The following is a 17,833-nucleotide window of genomic DNA, read 5'->3' on the forward strand; positions in this document are numbered from 1 at the left end:
CGCACTCCTCCTCGGTGCGGTCGTGGCCGGGAAGGGGCTGACGCGCCCGCAGGGGGATGACACCGCTCCTGGGACGAGCCGTGCGTTCCCCCGGCGCAGGAAGCCGCGGGGCGCGCAGGCCGGCGCCGGGGACCCGCTGCCTCCCCTGAACTTCGCATTTGGCGATAATTCAGTGCTGTGGCGGCGCCGGGGCGCGCACAGCGCGGGGGGAGCGCTGGTTAAGCCAGCAGTGGGCAAGGTTTGGGCGGGGGGGGGGAGGCGTTTGGATTTTATTTTTAACATACCACACAGGGGCAGTTCTCAGGCAGCAGCGTGCTGCGAGGCGCTGCGCCTCCCGCCGCGGGAACCGGCGGCCACTTCATCTCCCGCCGCCGCCGCCGCCGCCGCCGCCGCGGCCCCGCCCGCCGCAGGGGCGGCCCCGGCCCCGCCCGGCCCCGCCCGGCCCGGCCCTCCCCGCGGAGCGGCGCGGCCAGAGGCGCGGAGCGGAGCCGCGGAGATGCTGAGCTCGCCCTGGGCGCGCTTCTACTCCAACAGCTGTTGCCTCTGCTGCCATGTCCGCACCGGCACCATCCTCCTCGGCGTCTGGTACCTGGTAAGCGGCTGCCGGCAGCAGCCTCCGCTGCTGGGGCGATGCTCGCGGCAGCAGCTGGGGCCGCTCCGTCAGCCTGGGCATTTCTGGGGATAATTCTCCTTAGCTGCGTGATTCTGGGCTACGGCGCTTCATCCCCGGCTGGCCAGGCGCGGAGGCTGCCTCAGGTGGGAAATGAAGCATGTGGAAAAGCAGCCGCAAGTATTGAAGGGCCGGGGGGGGGGGGGGGGGCGCAGGAGCCGCAGGGCGCGCGCGGGATCGCCCGCGTCCCAGGAGAAGGGTTGGCTCTGCGGGGAGAGCGTGGCAGGTGAAGGCCCCCGGCGTGAGTCTTTTCATGGCTTCCCCAAACTTTAAGCGTCGTTTCTCAGGCCAGTGTCGACTGCAGTACTGAGACCCTGCAAATGCGTTAGCTGCAGCAAGGTTGCCCTGACCACACTGCACGGAAATCTTATTTTGTCATCTCTGCTTGCCACCTTGTGAAGAAGTCAGAGGCTCTTATATCACTGCTGTGCTTTATTTGTCAGATAATTGTTTGTCCTGGTGTCCTGGCCCACCTGATGGAGATTTGAAACATTTTAGGCAACTACTATCAGGTACTAGAAAGCCTTCTTTTCCTCCATCAGGCATGTAGGAAGTGAGTGAGGAATTGGCCCTCGAGGCATGACTTTCATGGTTACCCTCTGTCCCAGAGGCCATTCGACACCCAGTTGTTCAGCCAGGGCAAAGACTCCTGCAGGAGGAGGTGCATCAAGCCCTTGGTTCCCCTTCTGTCTCTGACAATCCTTCCTCAATCCCTTGGGCAGCAATGCAGGGAAAGCAGCTTTCCCAAAGCCTGCCCTGACGTAGTCGCAGGGTTTGCAAACGTGTGTCTCAACAGTAAAAAGAGCTGGTTTGTCACTTTAGATTATGTAGATGCACTTCTCAGCCTGTTTAGTCTTCAGTGTCTCTTGGTATGAGAAATAAGTCTCCATCTGATGCCAAGGCCGTGCAGAGCTGTCTGCCAAGCATCATTTTTCAAATGATTGCAAACGGAAGCAGATTAGACCCAGGCTTCTTTGCTAACTACTGAAACTCGCTTCAGAAGCAAATGAAAAATGCAGGGCTGTCCTCCATTATAGGGCATCTTGTTAAATAAATTCAATGGGCATAATTAAAAGGCTAAGTTGACATTAATGTCCTAGAAATCATATAAAATGATCTATGTCCTATAAAATACGTGTTTCAGCACTGAGAAAATGGTACATCAGTTGAGCTATTTATTGTTCTTCATTTGATACAATATAGTTAAATGAAATATCTGCAGCCTGTGGTATCTGGGATCCTTGTAATGTTGAAAAAGACATCCTTCTTTGTCTAGCTACAATGGAGTTTCAGTAAGTTTTAATATGATGACCTGAAAGCTTTTGAATGTTTCTTCCAAGATGCTTATTATTTCATTCTGTCTTCAGTTGAATGAAACCTTTTCGTATTGGCTCAACAAAGACAGGGATACAGATCTTTTAGCCTTTTAATGAACCTAAAGATATTTGAGGAAGAGGGAATTAAATGCATCAACTAGCCTTGGATACAAAGAAAAACCTGGCTGTATGTTAGGCTTAGTTACCTATTGTATTGCCAACGTTTAAATATTACTGACCCAAATTGACACAGTATTTTTCTGCAAAATCTGATTTAAAATTTTCTGTTCTAACTGGCAGATATTTCCTGATTTACATGTCTTCCTACTTTGTTTCTTTTATTTTCCATAACTTTTTTCAAGGTAGACTTCTGAATGACTTCAAACTGTCAATAACTCATAACATGTCATGGTACAGATTTCTTTCTGCTCTTCCTATATTGCAAACCTTTTAATTTTAAGGTTGGAGACTATTAAAAATAGAAACGTGGATGCATGTTGATAATAAACCCTAAACCTTTTTGTTATCTTTAAAAAGATATAAAGTATTAAGTGAGTAGGGGGTAGCTCCTTGAGTCAATAGCAACCATAGTTGAAGGGCCCTGGTTCACAGAAGCATATATGAAATCATGTATCAAAATGTGGATTTATCTCAGAAGATCAATTATGACCTGATACCATATGCTATTGAGGTTAGGTATATGTAAAAATAGGTGATGTTTTGGTGGTAATCTTTTTCTTTGCATGCATTTTGAGTGTTGTGTTACTCAAAACCACAAGTGAGCTATGAATATTATCTCAAATAAAGTTCAAACAAGCAAAAAAAACCCTTGATTTTTTTCAACACACAAATATGTATTCTGTACACTGTTTGCCATTATGCTTTACAGGAAATGACTTGAAGAAAAAAATCCCTCTAGAGAATGAATAATTTTCCTGTCATTTTTTCATATATCACTACCTGTGAAGTATAAGTTTTATTAATTCTGTGACTGTTAATACTGTGATTCAGTTGAATAGGCTTCTCAAGGAAGAAAAATGGTAGCTTGTAAGTTTTGCCAGGCTTTAGAAAAAACATTTTCACATGTTGAACTGGTTTTGAGCTAGGATAATTTCTGGAGGCAGAATGTCATGTCAGAGTAAATGTGGAAAAACAGTCTATTTCTCTGGGATAATGTTTTAGCTCTTTAGTTTTAGTTGGAGGTTTGGGACTCTACAAATAGCAGAGAGAGTGGGGAGCTGAGTGCAGGTGGCTGCACTATCAGAGCACTTTGCCCCATAGGTGCAAGGAAGGAACACTGCATTTCCAACGCACAGACCCGGCGGCCATGCACACTTACAGTAGTCTCATAATGTATCAACAGCTAGGAAATAAATATTTAACTTTGTGCTATTTTAGAACATAATGGCTCTCAGAATGCTAATGTTTCCTTAGCTATGGTGTTTCAGTGGTTTCTTCCTGGTAGAGCCATAGGCACTACATCTAAAATAATATAATGTAATACAGCATTGTATAGTATTCCAGTGTTGTATATATAATATACATACTATCACACAGCACTCAGGTACTTCAGTGCCAAATGTAGCTTCTAAAGAAAGAATGGGGCAGCCCAGTATCAGTAAGATTCTGATTTCAGTAAATTCCTGAAAACAAGGTCAAATACGGCTGCAAAACAGCCTCCACTTCAGGAGCTGATTTGCTGTCTTGAGGAGGAAAGCTTAAGGGGAGTGTCACAATGTTGTGTACAAACAATGTGTCGAAGATAAAAATGGCAGTAATATGGCTGGCTGAGGGGTAGTATTCATTCCAAAAACCAGTAATATTTGTTCCAAAACTGGGGACCAGTTCAATTCAGTTGGTTATTTTAGCTTTTTCTTCCCCTGGCCTGGACTTCACGCCTCTCTGTATAGTACCAAGCATGAAATCAGAGGTCACAAGTAATAACACAGAAACATTTATTCTGGGCACAAAACTCTTGCAAGTGTCATACTTTGAAAATAAAAGAAGGAAAATGAGAAAATCACTTCCAGTTGCTTCCTTTTCTTTTAGCCACTTGTATTGGTGTGCTGTTCAAGGCAGTGACACCACTGAAATGAGCCAAATTTGGTTCTGAAATCTCCCTGGAACCGGAGGGCAAGCAAAAGCTGACATCTTTGTAAGTTCTGAGTGATCCCGTTAGTATTGCTGGGTCAGAAATAATACCCTCTTGGTAAGCTCTTTAGCAGCATTTATACACACAGCATGTCATCTTCCTGAGTAACTGGATTTCACTTTCTTTTTTTAAAAAACAAAGCAGGAACAACGGCAGGGGTGCTGACCGTGTTACTGAGGGATTTTCCATTGCCTCGACACACTGCGAGGGGGGGTTATGCACACACCGAGGCTCCACTGGCCCCATCCAGGACAACAGGAATTATTTTCCATTGACTTGGGTGGAGGGAAAAGATAAAACTTGAAAGACATGGTTCAGAAAAAAACATCAAGAAGGAGCTTTAACTTTTGAGTGAATGTGTGCCAGAGTGCCTTCTGCCTACCGCGTTGCTGCAGCGCTGCCCGGGGCGGGGGGACTACCAGGGTGGCCCCTCTCAGGGTTCCCCCCAGGGACCCGGGAGCTGCCTGGCACCAGCAGAGCCATCCCACAGCTCAGCACGCCTCCGTGCTCCCAGGGGCCCTGGGAAAGAGAGACTGAAATAAAAGCTAATGGAAGAATAAGAGCCTTTTATAACTGAGGGTTATCAAGGTGTTCAGGTACCCTCTGAAGGACGCGTGGTAAGGACGTAAGTAGAACAAGCCTAAGTCTTTAGCCAGGATGGATTCAGCATTTGAGCTGCTATTTAGGGAAAGTTCAATAAATTGCTAGTGTTGACATTTCGGTTCTGGATTTTACTCAAGATATTGCTATTAAAACTTGTGTAATTTCTGTCTAGATCCCACTTGTTTTTTAATAACATGGCTGAATCCTAATGGAGTAAAAATGTCCTGGTAGTAGCCTTTTTATATTGTAAAGCAAAAGAAAAGTATTGCTTACTAAGGTCTCACTGTACAATTGATTTTCAAGTTGAACACCCTGCTGAGGTCAGTAGAGTGCGCTTGACTTGATGTCAAAAGGCAGATCAAGGTATGCGTTTTGGGACTGAGCCACACTTACTTCCTTAACTTTTTCAAGCACAGGTGCAAAACAACACTTATGGCAACGTGCTTAAATACCAGTTAGGAGATACCTGTGGTAGTTTTACAGAGAACTGAAAATGCTGGCTTATGTGGCAAGGAGCAGAGGTCTGCATTGGCTGCTCACGTAAATAAAATATGCCTATACTGGAGGTCCTTACAAGCTCCTCTAGCCCCACTCCTGCAAACCTAACGCAGCTAATGCCTGCTAGTCCTGCTTGGTTTAATAGAGCTGCTCACACCCGTAAAGGGTTGTAAGCATGGGGCCTTCTAAGAGGCCCTCTCAAGGAGAACGAATAAAAAGAAATCTTAAGATGAAAATGTTAATTTATCACTTATTTTCAAACCTGTGAGAATGAGGAAATTTTGAAAACTGGAAAAAAGAACTGAAATAGTGAAAAGGGGGGAAATTACACCATTGGAAAGCTCGACGTGTGAGGCGATTGGAAGCTTTGTCATTGCAGATGCATCCCAGTGTGGGGCTGCAGGAGGTTGCATGAATACAGGTTTGAGGCCTTGTGTTTTATTTAAAAGTCCGGATTTCTTTGTTTTTATATGAAATGAAATTGGCTTAGAATAAAGATTTAAAAAATTTTTTTTTCCTAGATATGAATGGTCATAGTGCTTCAGCCAGCCCCCTCAAGGCTCTGTCCCTTCATGCCAGCCAGGGATGCGACTGCCCCTGTCAGGCAGTGTGACGCAGCTGGGTGCTGTGGCGGGTTACTCCCGCAGGCACCACTGCCTGCACCAGCTCCACCGCAAGTCCCACCCTGAGGGCGCTGCTGAAAGGGGTTTTGCAGACCGAGGCTCGCTGTGGGTTTGCCAGGTCACCGGCCCAGACCTGAGTGGGACAGAGCTGGGTGGTGCCAGTGAGATGGGCAATTCTCGTCCCTTGGTAGGAGATGTAGTGTCAGCAGCTAGTGACATTTCCCTGCTGGCAGGGCAAGGGGTCTTGATCTGATCTGAAATGACTTGAGGTTCCTGATTCTTGTTGTGGAGATGGCTGCAGTGAGTAAAAATTTATATTCCAAGTTCCACGTCTATAAAACGATCTATAATTTCTTTGTTGTCTGTGCTTCCTTTCATGAAATGAAAGCTGACATCTTGAAAAAAACCAGTAATATTCCCCAGTAATTCAGGGAGAGTTCCGGCTTTCTGTACAGGCCTGCTCCTGAGGAAAGTGGGGAGGAAAACTGGAATTTATTATGAATAAAGAAAAAGAAGAATACTGCTTTCAAAGGTTTCCCTGTATGATTGATTACATGTTGAATATCCAGCTGAGACTGATATCAGAGGAGATTCAGAGTATTTATGGATACATCCATACAATGGATACATCCATTTCATTATCTTCAAGAGAAGTGGGAAATACATGAATAATCCTGCACTCAAATACCTAATCAAGACATGTATGGCACCTTCATAAGAAACTGAAAATATATATATACATTTTAGACATGATACAGCAAGGAGTAAAGACCAGCACTGATCATTAGCATGAACAAAATGTATCTGCTCTGGAGGACCTTCTAAATAACTACCTTCTGTAACGTACATAGAGAAACAGTTTTAAATAACATAATAGTTAATTGTCTGCTTCATGAAGGAGAACTCCTTAAAGAGCCCCCCACGCACAAACCCAGGTTAGTGTCTGTAATGTAGGACCTTGTTCCACCTCCTTTCTTCCTCACTCCAATTCATGCTTGAGGGCCTTTTCAGTTAAATTACAAAATAAAGTACCATCTGGGAGAAATTAAAAGTGTAGAATCAATAAGTCTGCTTGCAAGGATCCTACTCATTCACCTGTGGCTGACAGATTCAAACTGTGAAGAGGCCAGAAAGATTATTTGAAAAAAGGATGGATTCATGGGTCCACATGGTATACCAAGTTACCTGTGTTTTCTTTTCTCAGTGAAAATAACCAGGTTCGTGTGTTTGTTGTGTTGCACAAAAGAGCAGAAACAGCATTTTGTCACTCTTACTGGATTTTGTCACGTATCAGTGTATCTATGTTTTTATTTTAAAAGCTTTTTTAAGGCATTGGAGGGCTAAAATTCTCTGTAAGTGTCTTTTGAAACATGATTTTACCAAACTGTTTCTTAGCCTGTAACACAACATGAGGATTTCTGTAAACTTCTTTAAGCACTTACCACTGGGTGTATCCACATTTTCTTATATCCCCAAATACCACACCAAGATTTTTCACGCAGTATATGAATCATGCAACTACAGCTGATAATCTGCATCAGCTGTCCAGGATAATAACACAGTGTTGTCTCTTCCAGTTAATATTGTTACCAATTCAGAAAATGAAAACTTTTTTTAAAATATACCCCTTTTTTAAGTAAGCCCTTCAATTGGGGTAATAAATTCACTGGGATTATAAGGAACAGTTGTCTCCCTCCTGTGAGAAAACAGATGGTTGGTTGTAAGAGGAGGAAAGTTTACATAAATGCTTCTTAAAGAAAATAAACACACTAAGAGTACAATACACTGTATTTACACTTGTTTTCTATAAGATGTCATATGAACACCATGAATATATTTATAGAAAGGAGGGGATGTATTACATTAATCAAGTAAAATGTGTTTAGAAGTTCCGTTGAAGGTTAATATGTATCTCCTAGTGACCCAGAGGTGGATACATTAAGCTTCGTAAACTGATTGTTGATTAGGCTGACGTCAGTGAAAATGCAATTAGTCTTATGTATTCCTGGACATATGGAACGGATGTTGCAAAATAGCCAGTGATTAGTTTCCTCTATTGCTTTCTTTTTCTCTATTTTATTGTTAGGGTCATCTTTTGACTGTAAAACTATGAAAGTTTAAAGTTACTAAGGCTTGAAAGCGGGCAGGCAAGTTTTTGTGTTGTTCTGCAGCTGAATGTGAGGTTATAGCCCCAAATCTCCAAACAGCAGGATAAAAAAAAAAAAAAATCTAGAATAAAGAAAAATCAACCTCATAGCTGAGGGAGCAAGGAAGTGGTCCTGGTCGATCAGACATATTGAATCTGCCAGCAAGGCATCAATGAAGAAATGATTTGGGCTTGCGCCCAGTGCACTGTTCCTGGACCCCCTCTGGGTCTGCTCTCTTTCATATGTCTGCAGTCAGCTATGACTACAGTGATTTTAGTCCTCTGGCTTCAAAGAGCTTTTTAAAGTGCTGTGGCTGTTTTTCACTTCACTTCTGGCTTATGCTGAACAAGGTCTGTTCTGTCAGGAGATATATTAAGCTACTTAAAATGGACAAGACAAATGCTTTTGGCAGAAATACAGATTTGTGGGAGATTTTCACCTTGTGAAGGTGCATTTTCCAGCTGTGGAACAGCTGTGCCCAGACAGGTCAGGTAAATGCAACCATGTTGTTTACTCTTTTAGGAATTATCTGGTTCTAGTCAACCATACCATTCATTGTGGCATCCTCCCTTCTTCCTCACGTAACTAATTTGCTGTGCTGGGCTGCAGAGTGATGTGATGTGTTTACTACCGAGAGGCCTGAACCCTTACATGCTTTCCGTGGGTATTGCTTATGGTGATTACATAAGAATAACTGATCAAAGTTTTGATGTTTTTTCTAATTAAGAGAATGTGGCTTGGTGTCAAAAGTTTGGGCACACTTCTGTCCTCAGGACAGCAATGCCTGTCCAAGGAGGCTGCAGGTCAGCCTGAGCACGGGCAGCTCCAGGGACACGGTTGGGGCACGCGAGCTGCTAGCCAGGGCCAGTTGCCTCTGGCAATGCCATCTGCACCCTCAGCTGCCCAGTTACAGCTGTGCGGGCTGGGCCATCCTCTGTCACAAGTCCAAATTCAGGTTACGACCCCTGGGAGCTGCCATAACTCTCACCAATGACAACATTTTGACAGGTCTGCCCTCAGTCTTCCCAAGTCACCTGCAAAACTCAACAATCCATTTCTGGAAATAAAGAACAAATGCAGAAACCAAACAAATCCCAACTGATGGTTTCAACAACTCTTTTTCTAAATAGATTTTAATACTTACTGGTTCTTTGCTAGCTCTCCACAGCATCCTGAACCAAGATGTGCTTTAGTAAAAACTGTGAGCGAGTCTGTCAATGTTACAATATGAACATGGGAATACGATTATATTTCCCCCAGTCCGAGCAGAAGGCCTCAGCAGTCATTTGCAGGACCTTGCTCAGACACACGTTTAACTTTCAGGAAGTACAATGTAAAAATAACGAAGACTCCACCAATAAATTTGAATACAAATATCCTATTTCCTTAAACCGTGAAAGAACTAAGATTAACTATATAACAAATTAAACTGTATCTCTAGGGAGGCAGAAATCTCTAGTGTGCATCCTGCACAGTCTGTCCATCTAATTTTTCCTTTACAAATTTAGTCATTACCATATTTCATTAGTGAAAGGCCTCTTGTGGTTGGGGTTTTAGGACTGTTAAAAGGCTGGCAGTAGGCATTAGTTGAGTCATTTGTATAGAAGAGTGCTGATAAATTGTGCTGGACTTCCTATATCAATTTAATCAGCATAGACTTTAAAATTCAATGCTTAGTGTCATTACAATAATCAAAGTTGATGTTATATATAAAGTCTGATTTTAGGCAGCTCTCTAAAATATGCTCTCTATAATATGCTAGTCTGAGCCTGCCTGGACCGTTCTTTAACTTCTCATGAGTAATATGAAAAAAAATAAGCCAAAGAATTCCAGACACAACCGTCTTCTCCAGATTAAAGAACATAAAAACTTAATTGCTACTGCTGATCTGACTAATGTTCTCTCTATTGCAGTGCAGTATTTCAGATAGCAGCCAGAAACATATGCTTTAAGAAGCCACACAGGGTAGTAAGAAAGAATGACTTGTGCAGGGAAAGCATTTTCTTTTATTCCCCTATTATTTTTTAAGGTTGGTCAATAGCCTGAAGCATTAGGGCTTATATTTTGTTTTTTAAGATGATTTGTAATATGACTAAGCACATACATTTTCTGAATAAACAGCTCATCCTTTTCTGTATTCCTCCAACCTTTTGGCTTCAGTAATAATGTCTGATAATGAGTTCCACTAGTAAATGGCATGAAGGATTTCCTTTTAACCTATCTTTGCATGGCCATCTTTCTGCTTCCCTTCAGAGCGTTATGCTTTCATTAGGTAAAAAGGTAACTAAATGTGGCTGGGTTTTCTTCCTTGTACCATTTCATTATTTCATGTATCACTAACATATCTGTAGCTTGTCCCTACCCTCTGCATTGGAGAATAGATACATTTTAAGTAGCGTGAGGCAGAAGGCCTCCATAGCAGAGAAATGAAGCAAGAAGGTTCTGCTCTGACAGCCAGAATTCTCCTGCTCCTTCTTTCCTTCGGAGTTCAAACCACTAAAGGACATGTGCTCACATACAGCTCCTGGATCCTACGCGCTCTGAGGCAGATGATGAATCGTTGTCGTAAGATCTGTAAAGAAACCTGGGCAGATAGGAGACACAGCTTGTTCCTTCTCACACCATTTCCCTCCTATCCACAGTGGTCAGACAGCTGTAAAAATGTTATTCCTAAAATTGCATCCTTGTTTTCTTTTTAATTAGAATTAAAAATATATATGCTTTGCCTGACTGTTGAGTTAAAACCTGAATGTGAAAAGGTTTTTTCTGCTGTAGGATTGTGTGTCCTCTTAATGGAAAAAGGTGTTCTTGTTTTTATTAATGTCTTTTATGTTAAACATTTCCTTGCAAGAAAAATGCAAAGAACATGCCAAATGGGAGGCAAAAGTTAAATGGAGCAGAATTAAGGATGTTCAGATTACCTTAACTATATATTTTCTATAAATTCTCACTTTTTTTAATAGTAATACTGACTTCAAATATCCAAGTAGGATAAAATAGTTACAGTAGTATAAGATACTTACTGTACTATATAGTAGTATAAAATACTTAACTTAGGTTCAAGGAGCAAAAAAATTTAAGAGTGGTGTTTTGCTTCTATAGCAGATGGATACTTACAGCCATAAAATTACCTAGAGTTTTTTGGAGGGGACAGAGTATATGGGGTTTTGCTTGAGAGTTTCTTCACTTTTATTAAAAACATTTAGGATATCTTACTAGCAAAATTAATGTAATAACTGGTTTCCTTCAGTGATATCTCTGTAGAGATAGCAAACTAAATCCTTCAGTTTTGTGTTTTTTTAATGTCTGCTAGAATTGTATTTGCTAATTCAAAATGTAGCCAAGGTTTAGGTGTTTTGGTTAGCAATCCCAGAGATGGTCCACTATTCAAAAATCTTTGTAGAAATCTGCTCTTATTCACTGCTCAGTCACAACCACTTTTGTTCATAAATGCCATCTCCTCTTGTATCTGGTAGGTAATACTGTGTCAGGTAGAGGACTATGGACTCAACTGTGGTGATGTTTATGGTAATTAGCCCCCTGTATCAATCAATTTTAATTCACTAATACGGATTACAGAAAGTTGGGGAGGTTAATCCAGAATGACTGTTTTCATTAAATCTAACTTTTCGTTATTTTCTATGTCGTAACGGCAAAGTTTCCTTTTCCAGTTTTCTATTTTTCTTCCCTCATCTAAACGAATGGTTTTCTACCTACAGATTATTGGGGTGTTTGTTGTCATTAAACCAGGTAACTCGGACCAGCTCTCTAGAGCTGTAAAGGACCCCGCCGGCCAGGAACACAGGCACGGGGTGGTGCTCCCCCACAGCGGAGATTCAAGGAAGGAGCTTCAGCTGATCTCTCGTGAGTTCAGTGAGGCTGAAGGCAGCCGCAGAATTAAATGTGTGCATAAATCTCTCCACCAAAGAGACAATGTTCGGAACGTTGCATACATGGATCCAGTTGAATTCTCAATACAAATAAATTGAATTCTCAGTACAAATAAAGCTAGTTCTTTCTTGTTTTTTCCTATAAATATAAGGAACTCTCTTCACCACATTGGAAATTGTTGAGAGAACTGTAGTAGAATATTTGTGCAACAGACCCTGTGGAGTTTAACAGAAACATTGGTGTATTTTTAATGCAACATGTCAAATTAAAGTATGTTTAATATTTCCTGTTATAAACTCCTTTATCAGAGCCGTTTTATTTCAACACTTGACTGTAAGCTGGATGGAAGTGGCAAGAAATTTGCCTAATGTAACTCCTGACAATTCTTTTAGTATTTATGGAGTTATATCTAAGCCACTGGCTTGAATGTTTCTCCCTTTTATTTTGAGTTAGGAAACAGAAAAAGATCTGTATTAATGGTATGTTCCTAGGAGCTACTGGAACTAGTTTAATTTTAGATAAGAGGGGATGAATACCATGCAGTTCTGTGAAGAATCTGAAATGATACAGTGTTTTTCATTCTCGCATCCCCCTTTGATACACAGGTTCCTGACACCATCTTTCTCCTGTATTTTATCTCTGCGGGCCCCCATAGTTTACTGCTGATCTCTGAAGCAAATGATATGGCAGAGAAGACAACTAACTCTGCGGTGGCAGAGGTCTGAAATTTTAGTGCATTATGTAGTTTATAAGCTCTGGATGCTGCCTCCAAAACACTGCACGCTCCCTCAGGCAGAGCTCCCTGGGGTCAGACACAGCTGCCGAGCTCTAGGTCTGTATCGCTGCAGAAGTGAAAGCAGTACGAGTGGCTGGCGGTGCCAGTCCTGCTCTCAGCACAGGCTGCCTTTCTCTCTCATGCCTGTGTGCACATTCTCACACATGGTTGGTGCTATTTAAAATGTCTTGTAATCAAATTTGAAATCGTGTTTTATAAGACCAAAATAGGAAATCCAAGTAATGCTTCATTATTTGGACCAGCTGTCTCTTCCAGAATACTTCCTGTTGTACATAGTGGGAAAAATCCATTGTTCTCTTTTCATTAAACGTCTTGGGCTCTGTGCAAAAGCACCATGTTCTTTTCCTCCTCTACATTGACAAGAAGGTGTATATATTTCATCTGTTTGCCAGAGCAGCAAAATTTTTTTTTTCTGCCTGTATTAGGGCAAGAGGACAGTTAGGCGCTTTTACGACTCTGTGTGAGCTGCCTCCCATGTGTAGTCTCTTGTTAGGACACTTTCGGTCCCTCTCGAGAGCTATTTCTTCAGCCTGAGATAAGTCACCCTGTCTCACAACATGATCCATAACAACTTTGCTCTCCCCTGTTTGTTTTTATGCAGAATGCAGTGCTTAGCTGTAATATAATTTCACATTTTTGTTCTCAGTCACATTTGTGCTAAGTTGTCCACAAGCAGAGCCAGAGAGCAAGGCCTTGAGAGGGTAGCATCTTTTCACTTGTTCCTTTTCAGGGACCCTCCCAAAAAAGGGCTGAATTTTTCCTTTTTCTTAGAAAAATCTTGTCAGGGAGCAGCAGGAGTGGGGCCACTCCCACGGGGGACGAGCCGGGATGGGGGTGACCTGCACGGGCTGTGCCAGCACCAATGGGTGCCGTCCCAGGGGGCTGAGCCGGGGGCTGGCAATGGGGTCCATCGACAGCCCCTGACACAAGTGCTGAACCAGGGCCAGGGGCCATCCAGCAGCAAAAGGGGACAGGGCCAGAGGCGGGCCTGGAGACAAGCTCCAGTGTGCGTCTGAGAGGTCCACCCAGGAGCCGGGGCTGGAGCCAGCAATGCTGCAGCGTCGCAGGGCAGGGACTGAGGGCTCTGGGCTGGGCTGAAATGGAGGCCTGGGCCAGGGCAAGGTGGGGGAGCCCGGGGGGCGGCAGCGACAGTGAGGGCTGTCGGTGCCCTCGGGGCCCTGTCCTGTCACTCTGGGTGGCACTGTGGCCATAAGCAGCAGTAGGACCAACTGGTCACTGTTCTGAGTTGAGAGTGGAAAATCTTGCATTTTATTCTCACTGCTGAACACCAACCTGATGCATGTTCATGAACATATTTCTATTTTTCCATCTGTAAAAGGAGGACAACATGTCTCATAGGGGAGGCATAGGGATTAGTTTCTTCCTGAAACATTGCATAATGTTGATTAGTCATTACATTATTTGTTATTGAAGTAATATAAAATATCTTGAAGGAAATCTTGGCCCTACTGAGAGAAGAGCAAAACCTACTTTGCTTTTCCTAGAACAGAGATTTCAAGCCTCCTACCAACTGCATACATCAGCAGGGAATTACTTTATGCTCTTTTGCTTGATTATGTCTCCTAGGAAGTTGTTACATCAGTAAGTTTCTAGGCATACTAAATTTCTGTGTTAAAACATTATTCAAAATTCTATGGTTGCATCACTTTCAAAACAAAAACCAAATACAATTCATCCAACTGTGCACCCTTTCTCTGAGAAAGAAGTTGAGAGAATAAATGCATGGTGCTTTTCACTTGCCCTGATGACAGTACAGTTGGAAGGTGCTCAGAGACCGTTATGAGGAGCTCAGGATAAAAACCTGATAGAAAAGTGTTGCACTAATAGCATTAGAGAGATTCCCATTGACTGCAGAAGGGTTTAGATCAAGCAAACACATCCTGTGTTTTAGAGAGAGACACAAAGACTGCGCTGACAAACACGTAATCTGAATCTGGACGTATCCAAATGGAGAAAGTAGAGTGCCTAGATCAGTATTTTATGAATCTTTCTGTCTGTATCTGTATAAAAGATTAAACTTGTACGCCTTTAAAATATCAGCATTATATACATTTGTAATTCCTGATTGCACGACTATTTTGAGTACTTCTCTTCTCTTAAGTAACATTTATTTCTGGCATCTGTCCTCTATCATCCTACAAAAGAATATAAAGTAATAACTGGATTGCAGTATAAAGTTATAAATAATGTTAAAAATTGAGAGGACTTATAGAATATAAGTTTGGATCTTGAAGATCATCTGATCCATCTTCAATGCCAAGACAAGACCTTCTATGGTTACAGCGCTCCCAACACAAAATTATCTAGGTGTTCTATAAAAAAATGCAATGATGAAGACTCCTTAACACCCTTAGACAATCTTTGCTGCTGCCTGGTTATTCTTATTGCTCAGCAAGTTGTCTAACCTAAATCTCCCTTTACTGTAATTTAAATGTGTTATTTTGCTCATCTCCCAGTGTATCTGGAGAAGTGTTTATTACCTTCTTTTCCTTGCCTTCCTGCATATGAAAGACTCCATCATCCCTCCACCTCCCTCCATCTAATCTTCACTAGACAACCGCAGTTATTTTCTCCACCAGTCATGCTTTTTGCAAGCCCAATGACCTTCTGTTCTCGTGGTTGGATCCTCCCCAGGGTCCTTCTAGGTAAGTTCCTGAAGCCCTCTGAGGGGGATGCTGTGGTCCCGCAAAGGGAAGGATGCCATGCAGGTCTAACGCTCATGTTCCTGCCATACTGCCCAGAATGATGCAGCTGCAGAGAGGAGCTAACAGGATGGCACTGAGTCACAGTCAGAGTTTATTCACTGTCATACCCAGACCCCTCTTTGAAGAACTATCACCTATTCAGTTATTTTTCCTCTTGTACATCTGCAGTTGTTTGTCACAAATGTGATGCTTTGCACTTGCCCTTATGGAATTATGCTCTATTTATCTCAGGCTTCTGCTAAAGTTGATCAAAATCTTTTTAATTGCATCTCCTAAAGTGCTTACAGTTGCAAGGCATTGGCTGCAAATTAAACAAAGATACAAGTCACAAGTGACAGTACTGAGTATTTCAACAGTACTGGAGAACCCCATTCAATATATTTTCTATGTTGACTGTGAATCCATGAGAACTATTCTTTCATCACAGCTGCCCACCTGGCTGAGCGCTCACCTGCCTGCACTTCCAACCAAGCGATGTTTTCCAAGCTCACTTATGAGAATCTCACAAAGGATAATGTCAAAAGCCCTGCTAAAATGGAAAGAGATGATATCTGCCACTTTTCCCATCTATAAGGCCTGTTAGCCTGTCAGAGAAGGAGGATAGGATGGTTTAACATGGTTTGCCCTTGACAAATCCATGCTGGTTGTTGCTTCTGACCATACCAATTCTGAGTGCCATCAAGGAGACTGCTTGTTTATTTGTTCTTGGGCTCCTTTATTCTTAAATCTCACAATCCAGCAAGCAATTCTTTGTGTGGCCTTTCTTCTTTTTAAAGGCACACACTGTGCTTGCCCTTTCCATGTCTTGTGAATCTGATCTATTCTCAACTGTTTTTCAAAGATCATTGCTAACAGAGCTGAAATTGGCTGAACTTGATGGAACTTACCCATCAGAAAGCATTTATCTCACCCAAGATAGCTTGTTCATGTCTTATTATAGCCTGTGTTTTTACCCCTTTTTGCTGCTGTTAGTAACCTGTGATCAGATTGGGATGACTTCAAAGTGAGAACCAAAGCAATAAAAATCTAGCTTTCCCAGCATACTCCATTATCAGCTTTTTTTTTAATAGTTTTCCTGTTGATCAGTTATCTTCCTAGTTCTGGAGAATAATCTTTTAGCCAGGTTGTGTTATTTCATACTGAGCAATCTTTTTTTCTACAATTAGTCCTACTCACCTCAATGTGATATGAGCATTTTGTTCAGATCTGTTTTAAAATACAGGTCTTGGCTACCTCTGCATTCCTCTAATGTCTGATACTTGGCAATTAGTTTCTACTGATTTTCTCTGTATTATTTTCTTGCTTTTTGTGCACTTATTGCATCTCATATACAAAGTCTTAGTGTATGTGAATTTCTGTCTGTGGCATGTGACATGATTTAGGAGGTTCGTGTGAATCAGCTCATCTCCCACAGCCTCTCTTAAAATTCAGTCTCTTCCAGCAAATCAGCTCCTCTTTGATCACCTAGCAATTTAACAAGACATGTCATCAATTCCAGCTCTGCCACGCTAATAATTGTTGACTACAGTGCTCATTTATAATAATCTCAAAATGATTGTTTTTTAATTGATTTTAGTTTTTGCAACAGAACAAACTGAAATGGATGTTTTAACATGTTTTACAACCTGAAAGGGCAGTGGTAAATTGTCCAATGTTGTGGGGAGGGAGTCTGAAGGAAAAGGGGTAATCTATGCTGTGCTTCATTCTCCTGCCACTTGGGGAAGAAATATATCCTGTTTATGCAAACCCAGAGAAACTAATTAAAGTGTCAGTTAAATACTTACAGTTTTGCAGTCAAAACACAGCCTCTGCCATAGTTAGGGTAGCCTGCTGTGGGCATATCTTTTCCAGGGTACTTTCACAGCCTGACCCTTTTCCTTCTTCCTCTCTGTAGATTATCAATTCGGTGGTATTGCTGATCCTGCTGAGCGCCCTGACTGATCCTGACCAGTACCACTTAACGAGTGCTGAGTTAGGGGGCGAATTTGAATTTATGGATGATGCCAGTAAGTACATAATGTTTAACTACTAGCACTCATTGCTCTCCAGCATTTATGTAGCTATTCTATCATTTCAGTAATTATTATGCTTTAATTATTTCTTCACCTTGATATCTTATAGTTACATTTTTATTGTGAAAGGTGTATTTATGGCACAGTTCAAAAAGGTTACGTATTAGTAACCTTGTCTGTTATATTAGTAATATCTTATCTGCTATGCTGTTATCTGACTAGGTGAGGACAGAACCTTGACATCTCCTTGACATGGAGATGTTATCCCTCAAGTGATGCTGGAACCCCCCAGTGGGATTTTGCGGGACACAGGGTGATGTGGAGTCTCTGGACCTCCATGCAGCACGTTCTTTAGTGCCCGCACATGCATAAAGATACATGCTGCTATTTATATAATCG

General features: G+C 42.2%; 1 protein-coding gene across 2 annotated transcripts in view; it reads left to right on the forward strand.

The window, feature by feature from the left end:
- Positions 1 to 495: 495 nt before the first annotated feature.
- LAPTM4B (lysosomal protein transmembrane 4 beta) overlaps positions 496 to 17,833 on the forward strand; it is a 61,691-nt gene continuing 44,353 nt past the window's right edge. For both annotated transcript variants that reach the window (XM_013941903.2, XM_013941904.2), the window contains exons 1-2: positions 496 to 592; positions 17,317 to 17,428. In XM_013941903.2, the coding sequence (XP_013797357.1) occupies positions 497 to 592; positions 17,317 to 17,428 (208 nt within the window). In that variant the 5' untranslated portion in view covers position 496. The remainder of the gene's footprint in view (positions 593 to 17,316; positions 17,429 to 17,833) is intronic.

The sequence above is a fragment of the Apteryx mantelli genome, chromosome 2 (assembly GCF_036417845.1).
Source record: "Apteryx mantelli isolate bAptMan1 chromosome 2, bAptMan1.hap1, whole genome shotgun sequence".
Classification (NCBI taxonomy): domain Eukaryota; kingdom Metazoa; phylum Chordata; class Aves; order Apterygiformes; family Apterygidae; genus Apteryx; species Apteryx mantelli.